This window comes from Sciurus vulgaris (assembly GCF_902686455.1).
Source record: "Sciurus vulgaris genome assembly, chromosome: X".
In the NCBI taxonomy this organism is placed as follows: domain Eukaryota; kingdom Metazoa; phylum Chordata; class Mammalia; order Rodentia; family Sciuridae; genus Sciurus; species Sciurus vulgaris.
The window spans coordinates 33,093,554-33,108,375 of NC_136471.1; the positions used below are offsets into that span (position 1 = coordinate 33,093,554).

Sequence of the window (14,822 nt, forward strand, 5' to 3'; positions counted from 1 at the left end):
TTGGTAACGGGTTTTGGAAGCGGTTGGCCTTGGAAACCTGGTTCAATGGAGAGTGATGAAGAGAATACAAAGTAAGGCCCTAACGCAGTGAGTACAGATAACTCTTGAGTTTAGCTTTAACAAGAAACAGAGAGCTGTTGTGGTAATAGGAAGAGAGGTTGAAATCCCGGGGATGTTGGTGTGTTTTGTTGCAGGGAGACAGTTCCACATGTCCCAGCTGAGGGGTTGATGGTGATGTTGTCCTTAGGGCCTTTAGGATTTGGTTGGGGAAATAAGGCAAATGTGCCGGAAAGAATCTCAGACCATGTAAAGTCCAGGGTTAGACTGAATTGTTCTATTAGTGCTCTAGGGTTCAGATGCTGTCACAATGCCCTCTTTGTTTTCCCTTTTGTCTTTCACAGTTTTCTCTTTAAAGGTTATTTTCCTTGCTTCTAACACCAAAGGTGGTGGGTCAAGAGCCACGTTAGCCTACTGTGACCTGCTCTTTTGGGTAACAGGCTCCTTTTGTATGGGCTTCCCTAAAGGTCAGAGATAGTTTATTTTATGAACATCTAAAAAGTCTTCCTTAGTGGCAGGGAATAGGGATACTGCTATGTTCATTACAATAGCCCAGAAAATTGCAGTAATTTTTCATCTATCATCCCCAAAGCAACATCACCCCAGCCCTAAATAAGGCATTTTCTATGTCTATGCATTTGTATATTCTGTACATTTCATATTAACAAAATCATTGTCTTTTTAAAAGAGTCTAATTCTCCCCAATGATGATTCTATTTGTATATCTTTTCTTGAACAGTTTAAGAATCCTGGGGCTGGGGCTCAGTGACAGAGCACTTGCCTAGCATGTGTGAGGCACTGGGTTTCATCCTCAGCACCACATATAAATAAATAAAATAAAGGTATTGTGTCCATCTACAACTAAAATATTTTAAAAAGAACCTAACTGAAGGATAGATAAGGAGTAGGGTGAAATGATTGCTGATCCTGGATATCAAACAATGATCTTTCTGTTTTTTGATCTGTATTTTATTTTAGTGAGCCTAGTATGGCTGAATCACTAAATGAAATTCCTAGCTGTTCAGAAATTGTAGAGACCAGTGATGAGGGTAAGTAACTCAATAAAACCTTGATAACCAGAACTAGATTTACTGTGCTCAGCTCCTAGGAAAAAGAACCAAGTCATAAGAAAATAAGCTCATATGAAATTTCTAATAACATTAGACTTACTTCATATATACTTTTCAGTTTTCTAACCTTTTCTCTGTCATCTCCAACTCTGATGGCCTATAGGTTTGTCTGCAATCTTCTTTGGAAAAAAGCAGTCAGAACAGCCCATGATCTGACAGTTTCAACTGAGATTTTATGGTAGATAGTAGTCCATGTTTAACAAATGGAGGAATTGGGGGTTTTAGTAGTAAAGGTGGATAGAAACAAAACATAGCACCTCACACTTCTGTTAAATAGGATTCAATTTACAAAAATTCTCTTTTACAAAACATACACAGATATGTATTCATTGTCTAAATTGTGGTTCCTTCTGTGAGTGATAGGTGACCATAAATGGAGTACTAGAAAAGGAGATATTAGTCACAAATAGTGATAATATTTGATATACACACACAATAGGAAAAGACACAAAGTAAGACATTGCTTTTAAAGTCAGAGCTAAATTTAACAGTACGTTGGTTGTTCTTCAGGTTGTTTTTTTCTTTTTGCTGAGTTTTCTTTAGTAGTATATGGTGCAGAAGACTTTTTCAAGGACAGAGAGATTGGAACCTCCTTGTGACTTCCTGGAGGCCTGACTTCACTTAATATGTGGGTCAAGGGATGCTGAGGCTGGTTACGGATCCTTAAGTACAAGACTTGGGTCTTCTTCATTTCTGTGCTACTCCTGCTTAGTATTAAGTCTCAGAGAGAGTGATCAGGCACTCCAAAATATTTAATAAATGAATGGATGAGTAAATAAATGAAAGGCCTCCTCATCAAAGTAGACCCAACTACCAAGTCAATGGATCTATCATTTTGGATATGAGCTAGACAGATGTCTACAAAAGAAGGTGAGTAGATATTAAGGAAATGCCTTTTCTCTGTTCTCAAGATTCTTTCAAGATAAAATATTTAGGTAGATTTTTAGAACTAATTGGTGCTGACCATAGAATAAGATGGCAACTAGGAGTTTGAAGGGAGGAAAGGTTAGTAAGAAATGTTTTCTTTACTCTCTCATTCTCTTTCTCATTAGTCCTGAACACTGGTCTTGGTGCTTGTAAAATAACACTGAGGCTGGCCTCACAGCTTTGCAGTTTGGTATACACTATGTGGGCTAGTTTCAAGCAGGGTAAATGATGTTTTCTTTACAAGCAGCAATGTAAGAGAATACGGTCATTATGCACTAATTTTTAAAGCTAACTTTGACCCAGATGTGCTGCCTATGTGCATGGTGGATAAGAAAATATACAACTCAGAAGCAACAATTTCTTCTTTGGATTTAGCTGTGATTTCTCTGGGCTATTTTCTGGCATGTGACACATTGCGGGCCCTCACTGGATGATAATAGTGAAAGCTACTTGCTGTTTGGGAATACACAGTCCTTGGGCTTGGACAGGGAAGTCAATAGCTTTGTTATAGGAGAAGTCCAGATAACTGTCAGCTCTCAGTTTTCGGTTCACTGACCATGACTGCTATTCGTCATGGTGGTATAAGATGCCCAGTATATAAGTGGCTTATATAAACCCAGCTGAATACAAATGTGAGTTTTGATCCCTACCTGCTATCTAGGTCTATCTGTCCTTTGTGCTTTTATTAGTTTTTGAAAGGCAGACTTTACAGAGCTCTGCTGCTGGCAGTATAAAAGCAACCCTTTAAAAAAGAAACTTGAAAGGCTGATTTATGCATTTGTGTATATGGCAACCAACTTGAATTCTGTCATTGTTTTCAAAAGTAACATAGTACCGGGCGTGGTGGCACACTCATGTAATCTCAGCTGCTCAGGAGGCTGAGGCAGGAGTATCTCAAGTTCAAGCCCAACCTCAGCAACTTAGTGAGGCTCTGAGCAACTAGCGAGACCCTCTCAAAATAAAAAATACAAAGGGCTGGGTGGATCATGGTTAAGTGCCCCTAGGTTCATTCACCAGTACCCTTACCCCCACCTAAAATAGTAATTGTTCCCAGATTTGTATCTCATTTCCAGGGCTGAGATCAGGACTCATCTCCATACCTGGGGGTCTGTTGCAGTCGAGAGCACTGAGGTGTTCTAATAAAAAGCAAATTGAAGAGGCCTGGGATGTAGGTTAGTGGGAGAGTGCTTGCCTAGCAGGTTCAGGGCTGTGGGTTTAATCCCCAGCACTGGGAGAAAAAAACAAAAAACAGGCTGAAGAATTAGACTTCCTGAAGCTGATGTTTTATGTCTGGCCACAGCAACAGATTGTTCACTAAGGCTGTGATCACACTACTCTGGATCAACAGGCTACCCACCCACCATGTTTAGCAGTTACCTTCTCTCTATGTTGCCCAACTCCCTGCCTTCAAAGCTATGTGACTTCCATACTACACCATAAGTTGGAATGGAAGCATTCTTTTCTTCTAGTGGTCATGCTTGAAAAAGACATGGTGCTTAAGGTGTTTTGAATCCTTGTGGGAAAATAAGTTTTTCCTTATCAACAAAGAATGAAACATTGGGAGAAAATTAGAATATGTGTATGTTCAATTTTAGCACCTGCTACAGTTCTAAAGTCACGAGTCATTTTCTTAATTCAGAAACATAAAAATATTATTGCACAATTTTGTCTGTTTATGCATTGTCATGTTTGGTAAATTTGGTTTCACAGTCTGAAGAGGTAATTAGAGGTATTTTATTCAGCTATTCAGTGTTTGTAAATGATGGCATTACTGGCTCTTGATTCTCCTTTCTTTGTCTTTGCTGGTTTATAAGAAGCAGATTTGCAACCCCAAATTCTCTAATTTGCCCTCCTCTCTTCCATTCTGGGGGTTTGAAGCAAGGAGGGGCAATAGTCACTGTGTTTCCACACCTAGTGAATGCTCATACCATTTTTTTTTGCCTACTATAAAAGCTGTATCTTTAATGAAATGCAACCCCTCACCCCAAGTTTTTAACTGTTCTTTTGCTATCATATCTATTTTTTATATTTTCATTTTTTTGTTTCATAGTATACAAATGGGGTACAGGTTTTCATTTCTCTGGTTATGCTCATACCATTCTTTATGCTATGTTCTGAGCATAAAGTTTTGGAGGCCTGGAGTATACCTACTTATCAGAAATCAATAAATATTGTTTCTTCTGTTTGGAAAATGGCAGTGCCTCCCAAGGCTAAAATGTAGCATGCTCCTTTCTGCTTGTGAGAGGCCTTCTGCCTAACTCATCCTCCTTGGGCGGGAATTACTTTGCAGTGTGTTGGAGCTGGTCCAGGCTGGTTTGGGAGATGGGGCCCATCTCCTTCTCAAATTCATGTGGGTAGCTTCAAGTTAGTCATGGGAGTATTTGCTCTGCACCAATAGGCAAATAATATGGATCAGGGAATTTTCCCCAGACAGTCAGTTGTGAAACATTTTCCAGCACCAAACTTTGAAATTGTCATTATAGTAATCAGAATTTTACATAAAACCTCTTTTGGAGGTGGGGTAATTGAGAGAGAAGGCCAAAGAGCATAACAGAGATGATTTTAGAGTCAGCCTACTCTGTGCTATACACTTCCAAGAACTTTCACATGGAATCCTCACAGTGGTTCTGTGAGGTTAAATATCATTTAAAATATTTTAATGTATTCTTATAGAAAGTATTTTATTTTTCTGAAAAAATTAAAGGAGGGAACATGGGAAAATATATATTTGTTGTTGTATTTATATTTTTTGTTCTTTCTATTGCTAGGTAGAATTGGCCAATCATGACCCTATATAGGCTTCCTAGTTGATTAGAAATTGACCAGGTCATCCAAAATGAATTATGTAAGCAACAATTATCAAGCAAAAAGTTGAACAGTCTTTCATTGCCCTACCCCATGATGGCTTCTGCTTCTAATCATGCATAATCTAGATAAGCATTGAATCTGGTCTTAAAAAACAAGTAATTATTGAGTTCCTAATACTAGCTCACATTTATTAAGCATTTACTACATGCCAGACCTTATGCTAAGTTCTTTGCCTATGTTATTCACAATTTACATCAACCCCAGTTAAGGGCCAGTGTTTAAATTATAGAAAACATAAGGATGATTCTATTCAGTAATCTCAATCAAGGGGAGTGAGAAGATATGTGGGTATTCTTCACTCCTCACTGGACTCAATTGTCTTGTGAGTGAGTGATATCGCATGCCTTGCACTGTGCTAGTTGTGAAGGGGGATGCTAAAGAGGGTACAGACGTGGGGACAGTAGCTAAGACATAGGGACTATATCTTATTCCTTTGTCATTGAAACCCAGAACATAGTAAGTGCTTGACCTTAATAAATATTTTTGAGTAGACGAATGAATGAATGGACAGACTAGAGAGTATTCAGATGCAAAACTCGTGCTAATAGTCAAGTTATATGTGTCCAGAGAAAAGAGGCATGGATTGCACAGATTGGTGGGAAACTAGATTTAATGGCATCCCTGAAGGTGAGAAAACTGACTTTTCTTCCTCCCAGTACTGGGGATTGGACACAGAGGCACTCTACCACTGAACTACACCCCTAGTCCTTTTTATTATTTTTTTGACACAGGATCTTGTTAAATTGCTGACGCTGGCCTCATACTTGCCATCCTCCTGCCTCAGCATCCTGAGTCACTGGGATTACAGGTGTGAGCCACCATGCCCAGCTTAAGAAACTTTTCTAATAGGCAGGACTAGGAGTACAAAAATAGGTCATAGCATTACAGAGCTAGAGGGAACACTAGGTAGCATTTCCCAAAGTACGTTTGCCAGACATTCTGCTTATGTGCATTTGGGAGACCATGTTGTTGCTCAGCTTCTTCATTATACATGCAAGCACTATTTCATTCTTTTATTTTAATTTTTCTCCATGCTTTTGTTTGTGCATTATAGTTGTACACAAAGATGGGATTTGTTGTAACATATTAGTTAACAATATAATTTGGCCAATATTTCTCCCAAGGGCTTGCTCCTCCCTCCAAGCCTCCCATCCCCTGGTCCCTTTGCTCTATTTCACTGATCCGCACTTGCTATACATTAGCATTTTGAAGTTTCAGCAAAGTATTATTGGAAAGCAATGAACTTTGTCTAATTCAACATTTTTCAGATTACCTGAATGACAGATTCCCTTTTCATGTAACAAACCTTTGGTGCATCCCTCTGAACAGGCTTTGGGGGATGCTGAACAGGTGTAACCCCTTTGTTTTCCTGAATCTCATTGGGGTTGAGTGCCTTCCCAAGGTAAAGTCACAGAGCCTACTGATACCAGATTCAAGCCTAGGTTTCCAGAGTTTTCAGACTCTTTGGTGCTGCTTTCCATTATACCATCACACTTTTCACAATGGCTGCTCCATTGACAACACCCTGATATGAGGCCCTCACCAGCACTGCAGCATTGCTATGCTGGTGAAGCCTTCCGGAGACCAGACTGCTGAATATTGGAATGAGACACCTGGGTTGGTAAATTATTGCACTGAGAACAAGAGCTAATTCTTCCCCTCTTCTCTTCTGCTGATATAGATATGTACATATGCTTGGTAGGAAACTAAAGAAAATCCAAGCAGACAGAGCTTTAGGGACATTTAAAGCTCACATTCTTCACTGTTGTCCTGGTAATTATTCTAGATGGAGCAAACATTCATTTATCTGCACTTGCAATGGGCAACAACTGTGTAGATAAATCCAAAGCAATTAGCAATAGTTGAACAACATACGTAGTAGTCCACACACACACACACACACACACACACAACCTCGAAAAACCCTTTGTTACCTGAGTTTGACATAGTTGTTGCACAGTCAGCTTCTTCCTCATTCCCAGACATCTCCCTTGCTCACAAACTCCTTCCTCAAGGAAGTGTTCATTCACTGCACCAGTCAACGACACTCACACTTTGGGTGTGCATCTTTTCAGCACCCAGTCTGAGTGGTATCAGTTCCTGCTTGGATTTCTAAGATTTCTAAAGTGGTTTTCATGTATGTGAACTTGGCTCTTCCACTGGATAGCAGTAACTCCAGCCACCAGAGTGGAGTCTGGGAAGTGACAAGTCCTTCCATTGGTTCAATCACCCCTTCACGCAAATGAAGTTGTTAGGAAAAGGAAAGTGGTGTGTGTGCATGTGTGTGTGTTGACAACTGTCTGTGTTATTCAACTATTGCTAATTGATTTGGATATATCAGTGTGTGTTTTAATTAATAGTTGAAATTGAGAGGCAAGTAAATACCTTGTTTGACTTTGATAGAAGCTGCCCAAAGTTCATAAGCTATGGTTTGGGTTGCTTCTTTTACCAGCATCTCAAACTCTTGGTTACTGAGTTTCTATGAGAGGTACAAACCAAAGGAGAGGTGCTGTGGGCCCTGGGGGTGAGATCCACAGGGTACCTAGGACAACAGTGTTCCTGTCATGAAGGCTCTGTCTCCTTTCCTACCTTTCCTTCCTCTATCACACTCTGCCTCACTTCCATTTCTCAATTTCAGGAAAGAAGAAATCCAAATTTAAAGCCTTCCGGAGCTTTTTTGGCAAGAAGAAGAAAAAAGATCCTGATGATGGACAGGGAGGGAGACTCTTAAAGCCAAGTTTGTCCAACAGCAATATTAACACCTCTTCTCTGAAGCAAATTGATGACGACGAAACTGGTGAACACAGGTAAGCTCAGGTAGGGGATGAGCAGGGGGGCTGGGGTGGCATAAAGGCAGGCAGCTATATCTAGAACCTCCTTTGGCAATTTACCAATGGATCTTTGGTCTCAGGGAATCTTGGCCTCTGCACTGCTAGTGGTCGGGCTTGCAGCCATTGCCAAGGCAGCTGTGACCAGGGGCCTCTTCTCTGTGCACACGTGTGTTTGTTGTTTGGGTTAAGCATCCCAGTGGGTTGGAGCATGGTCAACGCACACACCATTCCTCAGGAGCACTGGTTTAGAGGGTGTAGACAGATCCAGAAACCCTTCCTGTACTGGTTACAATAACTTGAGATGTGGGGCCCACTGCCAGTGAGGAAGTGGAGGCCTGTTTTATACCATATGTAGGGCCTTGGTCATTCAGAAAGTTTGGACTGTTTTGCTTGCCTGGCCTCTAGGCTGAAAATCTCATCAAGGGGAGCAGATCTCATAATGCATGATTAAAGTCCCAGATAGTAAAACCATGGAGCTGGAGGGGGAGGGACTTTAGCATAAAAATAACTGCATTGTTGTAAAAGAATACAAGCAGGCAAGCAAGCTCAATCCCTTGCTCCCTCCACCCCCGTAGCCTAACTGATTACAGAGGGTATATGTGGAAGACTCTCAGCTACTATTGCCACTCCTATTAAATTTTTTTTTATCTTCAGTGCCCCAGTTTCAACATCTTATTGTGCTTTTTCATCTGAACATCTAGTACCCCCAGCTGTCCCTGGGTCCATTGGATCTCCTTCTGTGAAGCTTTACTTGGGCCTGTTCTCCTGGCCTGAAACTGCAGACTTCCTGGACTCCTGACAGAGCTCACCAGTGCTGCTAGCCATGTTTGCAAGGCTTTGCTTGATGGCAGTAGGGCAGCTAGCTACCATGTTATGCTACCCTTGATCCCTCCTTCCAACACTTCTGTGACATAATGGCCTGATAACACATATGGCTCCATGAGAAACACCTTAGAGTGGATCCAGAGTAAGGACTTTGTGGTAGCCTTGCCAGTGCAAGACATGGTTTTGGACACACTCTTCCATTTCTCATAAATAGTGCCATTGTAGACCATTGTTTTATAGACCATTTATCTAAGTAAAGCTAACACTGGCCTTGCTAAATACGAGACAGTGAGGAGGAAGGGGTGTCGAGGTTTATTTTCATTGTCTCTGAGAATTAGTAGAACTGTCTCTACTAAAGTTCTGCAATCTCCCCCTCTTACTTGTACTTCCCCCTCCAAAATGATCCATTCTCTCTGATGTATTCTCCACATTAAGAAGTGTGTATGGGCTGGGGCTGGGGCTCTGTGTTAGAGCACTTGCCTAGCATGTGTGAGGCACTGGATTCCATCCTCAGCACGACATAAAAATAAATAAAATAAAGGTATTGTGAAAAAAATTCTTTAAAAAAATAAATGTATGTGTATGAGAGTGGGAGGAAGAAAGGGAAGAGAGAGCTCATCTTTGTAAGGAGCATGAATGAATAAAAAGAATATAACTTTGGGTTCTGAAGATCACCCCCAACCCCAATCTCTTGTCTAACGTGCTAAGGAAGAAACCCTGGAGAAATTAAGGAGATTAGCTTCATTTTTCATCCACTGAAACAACCAATCATAACCAGACCTACAGCCAGCTTTCTCCTGTTCTATACAATAGAACCAGTATCTATATCCAAGACTGTATTAAAATGTATCCGATAGAATGGACAAATCCCATTGTTCATTTGATATCTTAATGGGTGCCGTCGTAATGTTTTTTTATTGCTCTTAATTAAGACTGATTTTGTTTGGACTTACAGTTTTTTTTTTCTTTTTTTGCGGTGCTGAGGCTCGAACCCAGAGGCTTTGTGTTTGTAAGGCAAGCACTCTACTGACTGAGCTATCTCCCTAGCTCTGGACTTATAGTTTCTTTCTTTCTTTCTTTCTTTCTTTCTTTCTTTCTTTCTTTCTTTCTTTCTTTCTTTCTTTCTTTCTTTCTTTCTTTCTTTCTTTCTTTCTTTCTTTCTTTCTTTCTTTCTTTCTTTCTTTCTTTCTTTCTCTCTCTCTCTCTCTCTCTCTCTCTCCTCTCTTTCTCTCTCTTTCTTTCTTTCTCTTCCAGGGAGCAGATCAATGAACACTAGATATGTTCATTGGGGAAGAGTTTTGGTTTCTGAAAAACTTGATACTAATGTCATCTCTTGATCAGGAAGAGCTTGGCACCGTAGGTCCAGTTCCATAGCTGCACTCTGGCTGATGCACAGCATGGAAATGAGATTTCTAAGCCTTTTTGTAACCTGAGATTTTCTATGGGTTTTTTCTGCACAAAACAGAGAAGGCAAGGTCACAGATGCTACACTGATTCTCAGCCTGATTTGAGCCAGCAGGTCATAGAGCAGCACTGAATGAGTAACACGTATGCATAGTGAGAATATGTGTATGTATAGATGTGTGAAAACAATATTCTTCCAGTTCTAGATCAGTTACATATGCCCATTGAGTGTTAATCTAGAGAGTCACCTCACTTTTCTTCCGGACTGCTCTTAGTAAAGCAGAGTTTGTTCCATTATTACCAGGGCCATTTGGTAGCAGAGTTTTGTAGGGATTAAGTACACCTGTGTGCAGGCCTCACAGCCAGACAGACTCACAGTGACAAGGCTAATGTTAACCCTGTAATGTAGAAGCTGTTTCTCTAGTTACCATTTATAGACAGGTTTTTTTTTTTTACAAGTGCCTACCTACAAGTATTGTCTTGTAATAAAGGTAATAAGCATTTAGCATACTTGAGTTTAAAAATTTCATTTTATCTAATTTTAAAACATTTCCATCCTTCCTTGAAGAAACCTCATTCAGTCCCCATTCCCTTCTACCTTCATCCCATCCCTGAGGAACCACTAACCTACTTTTTGCTTCTATAAAGATACTTATTCTCAACATTTCATATAAGTGGAATAATACAAAGGTCATCCTTATTTCACTTGGTGTGTTTTCAAGGGTCATCCATGTTGTAGCATGTAGGCTGCTTACTTTCTTTTCCCTTCTTCCCCCTCCCCTCTCTCCTTTCGTCCCATCTTCTCTTGCCTCTTCTCTCCCTTCCTTCCTTTCATGCTTAATATCAACTTTGATATGCATATATGCATATATGCATTTTCCCTACCTAACAGGAATAGCTTCAAAATTTTGTATTGGAATAGAATTCACATGCTATAAATCCTACCTTTTACATGTGCAGCCATCGTGATTCCCCAAGTTTAGAACATTTTATCACGCCCCAAAGAAACCTTGTACCCATTAGCAATAGTTATCCATTTCCTTCCACCTTTTGCCAACTACTAGTCTGCTTTCTGTTTCAGTGGATTTGTCTATTGTGGGCATTTCTCATAAAGGGTATGATACAATAACTGACCTGTTTTGACTGGTTTCTTTCACACTGCATAATGTTTTCAAGATTAATCCATGTTTTGGCATGCCTCAGAACCTTGTTCCTTTTCCTACCAAATAGTATACTATTTCATGAATTTATCATATTTTATCCATTTATCAATTGATGGATATTTGGGTTGTTTCCACCCTTTGGTTATTATGAATAATGTTGCTATGAATATTTGTGCACATGTTTGGGGATAGATTTATGTTTTTACTTCTCTTGGGTATATACTAGGAGTGGAACAAATGGTACTTATATGCTTAACCTTTGGAGGGACCACCAGACTATTTTTCAAAAGTGATTGTACCATTTTACACTCTCATTAGCAATATATGGGGGTTCAAAATTCTCCACGACCTTGCCAATACTTATTATCTGAAGCTTTGATTCTAGCCATTCCAGTGTTTTTGAAATAGTATCTCATTGTGGTTTTGATTTGAATTCCCTTGCTGATAAATATTGTTGAAGACCTTTTCATGCCTGTTAACCAATTTGTGTATTTTTTGGGAAAAGTTTCTAGATATTTTTCATTTTAATTGGTTATTTACATTTTTATTGTTGAATTACTTAAGAATTCAATAATAAGTATCATTACTGGTAAGAGTTCTTAATAGTAAGAGTTTGTTATATATTCTATACACCAATCCCTTGTTGGATATATAATTTGCAAGTATATTTCCCATTATGTAGGTTGTTTTTTCATTTTCTTGCTAGTAACCTTTGAAACACGAATGTTTTTAATTTAGATGAAATACATTTATATACTTTTGTTGTTGTTTCTTGAGCTTTTGGTGTCATGTCTAAGAATCTATTGCCAAATCCACACACGTGATCTTCACAATCAATTTGTGGAGTTTTGCCATCTTGACATTTACCATTATGTTTTCTTCTATAGTTCTAGCTCTTTTATTTAAGTCATTGGTCTATTTTGAGGTGTGTGTGTGTATGTGTGTGTGTGTGTGTGTGTGTGTGGTGCTGGGGAGTGAGCAGGGCCTGATGCATACTAGGCAAGTGCTCAGACACATTCCCAGCCTGAATTAGTTCTTATATATGGTGTGAGATAGATAGGTGCAACTTCATGTTTTTTGCATGTAGATATCAGGTTGCTCCAGAACAATTTGTTGAAAAGACTATTCTTTTCCCATTGAATGGTCTTGGAACCCTTGTTGCAAACCAAATAACTATAGATTATGGGTTTATGTTGGGACTCTCAACTCTATTCCATTGATCTATATGTCTACCTTTATGCCAGTGCTACACTATCTTGCACCTGGAATTCCAGTAGGGATTGCATTGAATTTGTAGATCAGTTTGTGGAGTATTGCCATCTCGACAAGATTAAACCTTCCAATCCATGAACATGGGATGTCCTTCCATTTATTTAGGCTTTCTTTAATTAATTTCAACAATGTTTTATGACTTTTAAGGTACATTTTAAACATCTTTTGTTAAATTTATTCCTAAGTGTTTTATTCTTTTTGATGCTGATATAAATGGAAATATTGTCTTAATTTTATTTTCAGATTGTTCATTGCAAGTACATAAAATACAACTTTGTATACTGATTTTATATCCTGTACCCTTGCTGAATTCATTTATCAGTTCTAGTAGTTTTTAGTGAGTTCCTTAGGAGTTTTTGTTTACAAAATCATGCCATCTGTGAATAGACATAATTTCCTTTATATTCTGGATGCCTTTGTTTTATTTTTTAATTTAATTTCCCTGGCTATAACTCCCAATACAATGTCAAAATAGCAAAAGCAGTCACCCTTGTGTTCTTGATCTAAGGGAAAAAGCATCCAGTCTTTCACCATCAAGTAAGATATTTGCTGTGGTTTTGTCATAAATGTCTCTATCAAGTTTGAGCACACTTATCATAAAAGGGCGTCAGGTTTTAAAATGTTCTTTCTATATCTATTGAAATGATCATGTGGATTTTGTTTTTATTCTATTGATGTAGTGTATCACATGCATTAGATTTCATGTTAAACTAACTTTGTATTCCTTGCAAATCCTACTTTGTCATGGCATATAATTATTTTTACATGTTACTGAATTCAGTTTGTTAATATTTTAGTCAGAATTTTAGGTCTATATTTATTAGATATTTTGGTCTGTAGTTTTCTTGTCTTGTGATGCCTTTGGCTAAAATTTTAAAGATAAAATACATTATTACCACATCCCAAAAGGAGTCTTTTAGGCCTTTAGATTTCATTTGTTTCTAGATTTCCCTTAATTTGTCTTAACACATAATTGTGATTGACCCAGCTCCATTCCTAATCAGAGTGTATTTCCAAATGGAAAAGCAAACTGGAGGAGAGGAGGAGTGGGTGGTACATAATATGAACTTGAAAATAGGACAGATGTATCACACAGCCTTTGTGTGAAAGAGGAAAAAAAAACTGATAAATGGAAGCCTCTTACATTTGGGAAGATCTTTGCTATTTTTTTAAAAAAGCAAATCAAAACGAAAAACACTAGGGAGCAGCTGGATGTGAAAGATCTATAACATCCCTTTCAGTCCCCATAACTACCACTATTATACTGTATACTTTAGATGGGTGAATTGTGTGATATGTAACACATACCTCAGTAAAACTATTATATTTAAAAGACATGTTTATAATTTTTAAAATTAAAATTATACAAAAGTACATAAAATAGAAAATGAAAATTCCTCTCCTGTCCCAGTACCATTCCTCAGAGGAAATGTCCTCCCAGATTTTTTTCTTTGAATATAAACTATATATGTATGCAATATTTGTGTATATATTAAATAGGTCCATGATATTCTTTATTTTTTTACTTAATATCTTAAAAACAGCTTTCTGAGTCACTATGTATGCATCCCCACACTCTTCCTGCGTTATCTATGGTAGGGCATACTGTGAGTATACATTTGTCTTCTGTTCCTGTGGCCCATGGGCTGCTTTACAAGACATTTCCTTTCTGTCCAGAATCAAGAGCAACATGGGAAACAAAGCCCTATCCCATGATAGCATATTCATGTTGGAGCCTGAAACGGAAAGATCAGCAATCAAAATGCACCCCTCTTTGGAGTCCCAGAGAGGCAGACCTCTACAGGTAATGGTGGACTTGAGTATTAGTGCCTAACAGGACTATTATTTATCCATTCCTTACTTCTACCCTTCCCATTCCCCACAAAAGGAGGGAGGAATTTGCCTCTGTTTCTCAGCTGATTCTATCCCATAGGACTGTTGTAAGCAGTGAATGACAAAATGTATAAACATGACATGCTTACCTATTGCCCAGCACATGATGTTGGCTAATATATGATATTTACTTCTCTCTACACACCCCCAAAATACTTTTACTATTTTAGCAGTTCCAGTACACTGTTTACATGTCAGCATACTAACTCCCAAGTTTTTTTCTTTCTTCCACAGAGATCTCATGTTTCCAGAACTCTGCCTAGAATTGGGACTAGTAATGTACATGGAGCTTTATCTGGAGCGATGTTTGGAGTTGTCCCCCGATATGTACCCAGAAGTGGAGTCTGGGTTGCGGGCTCCAAGATCACTGAGGTAAGAGAGTGGAATTGTTTGAAACATGGGTAGCTAAGTCTGACAGACAGATCTATGCTTGATTTATCCCTCTGCTACTT

At 38.8% G+C, this 14,822-nt stretch overlaps 1 protein-coding gene across 1 annotated transcript in view; it reads left to right on the forward strand.

Moving 5' to 3' along the window:
• Positions 1-1,045: 1,045 nt before the first annotated feature.
• Positions 1,046-14,822, forward strand: part of KIAA1210 — a gene marked incomplete at both ends in the record, with an annotated part of 50,502 nt that continues 36,725 nt past the window's right edge. Inside the window, 3 exons of the mRNA XM_079124226.1 lie at positions 1,046-1,106; positions 7,621-7,789; positions 14,155-14,281. Coding sequence (XP_078980352.1) covers positions 1,046-1,106; positions 7,621-7,789; positions 14,155-14,281 — 357 coding nt within the window. The remainder of the gene's footprint in view (positions 1,107-7,620; positions 7,790-14,154; positions 14,282-14,822) is intronic.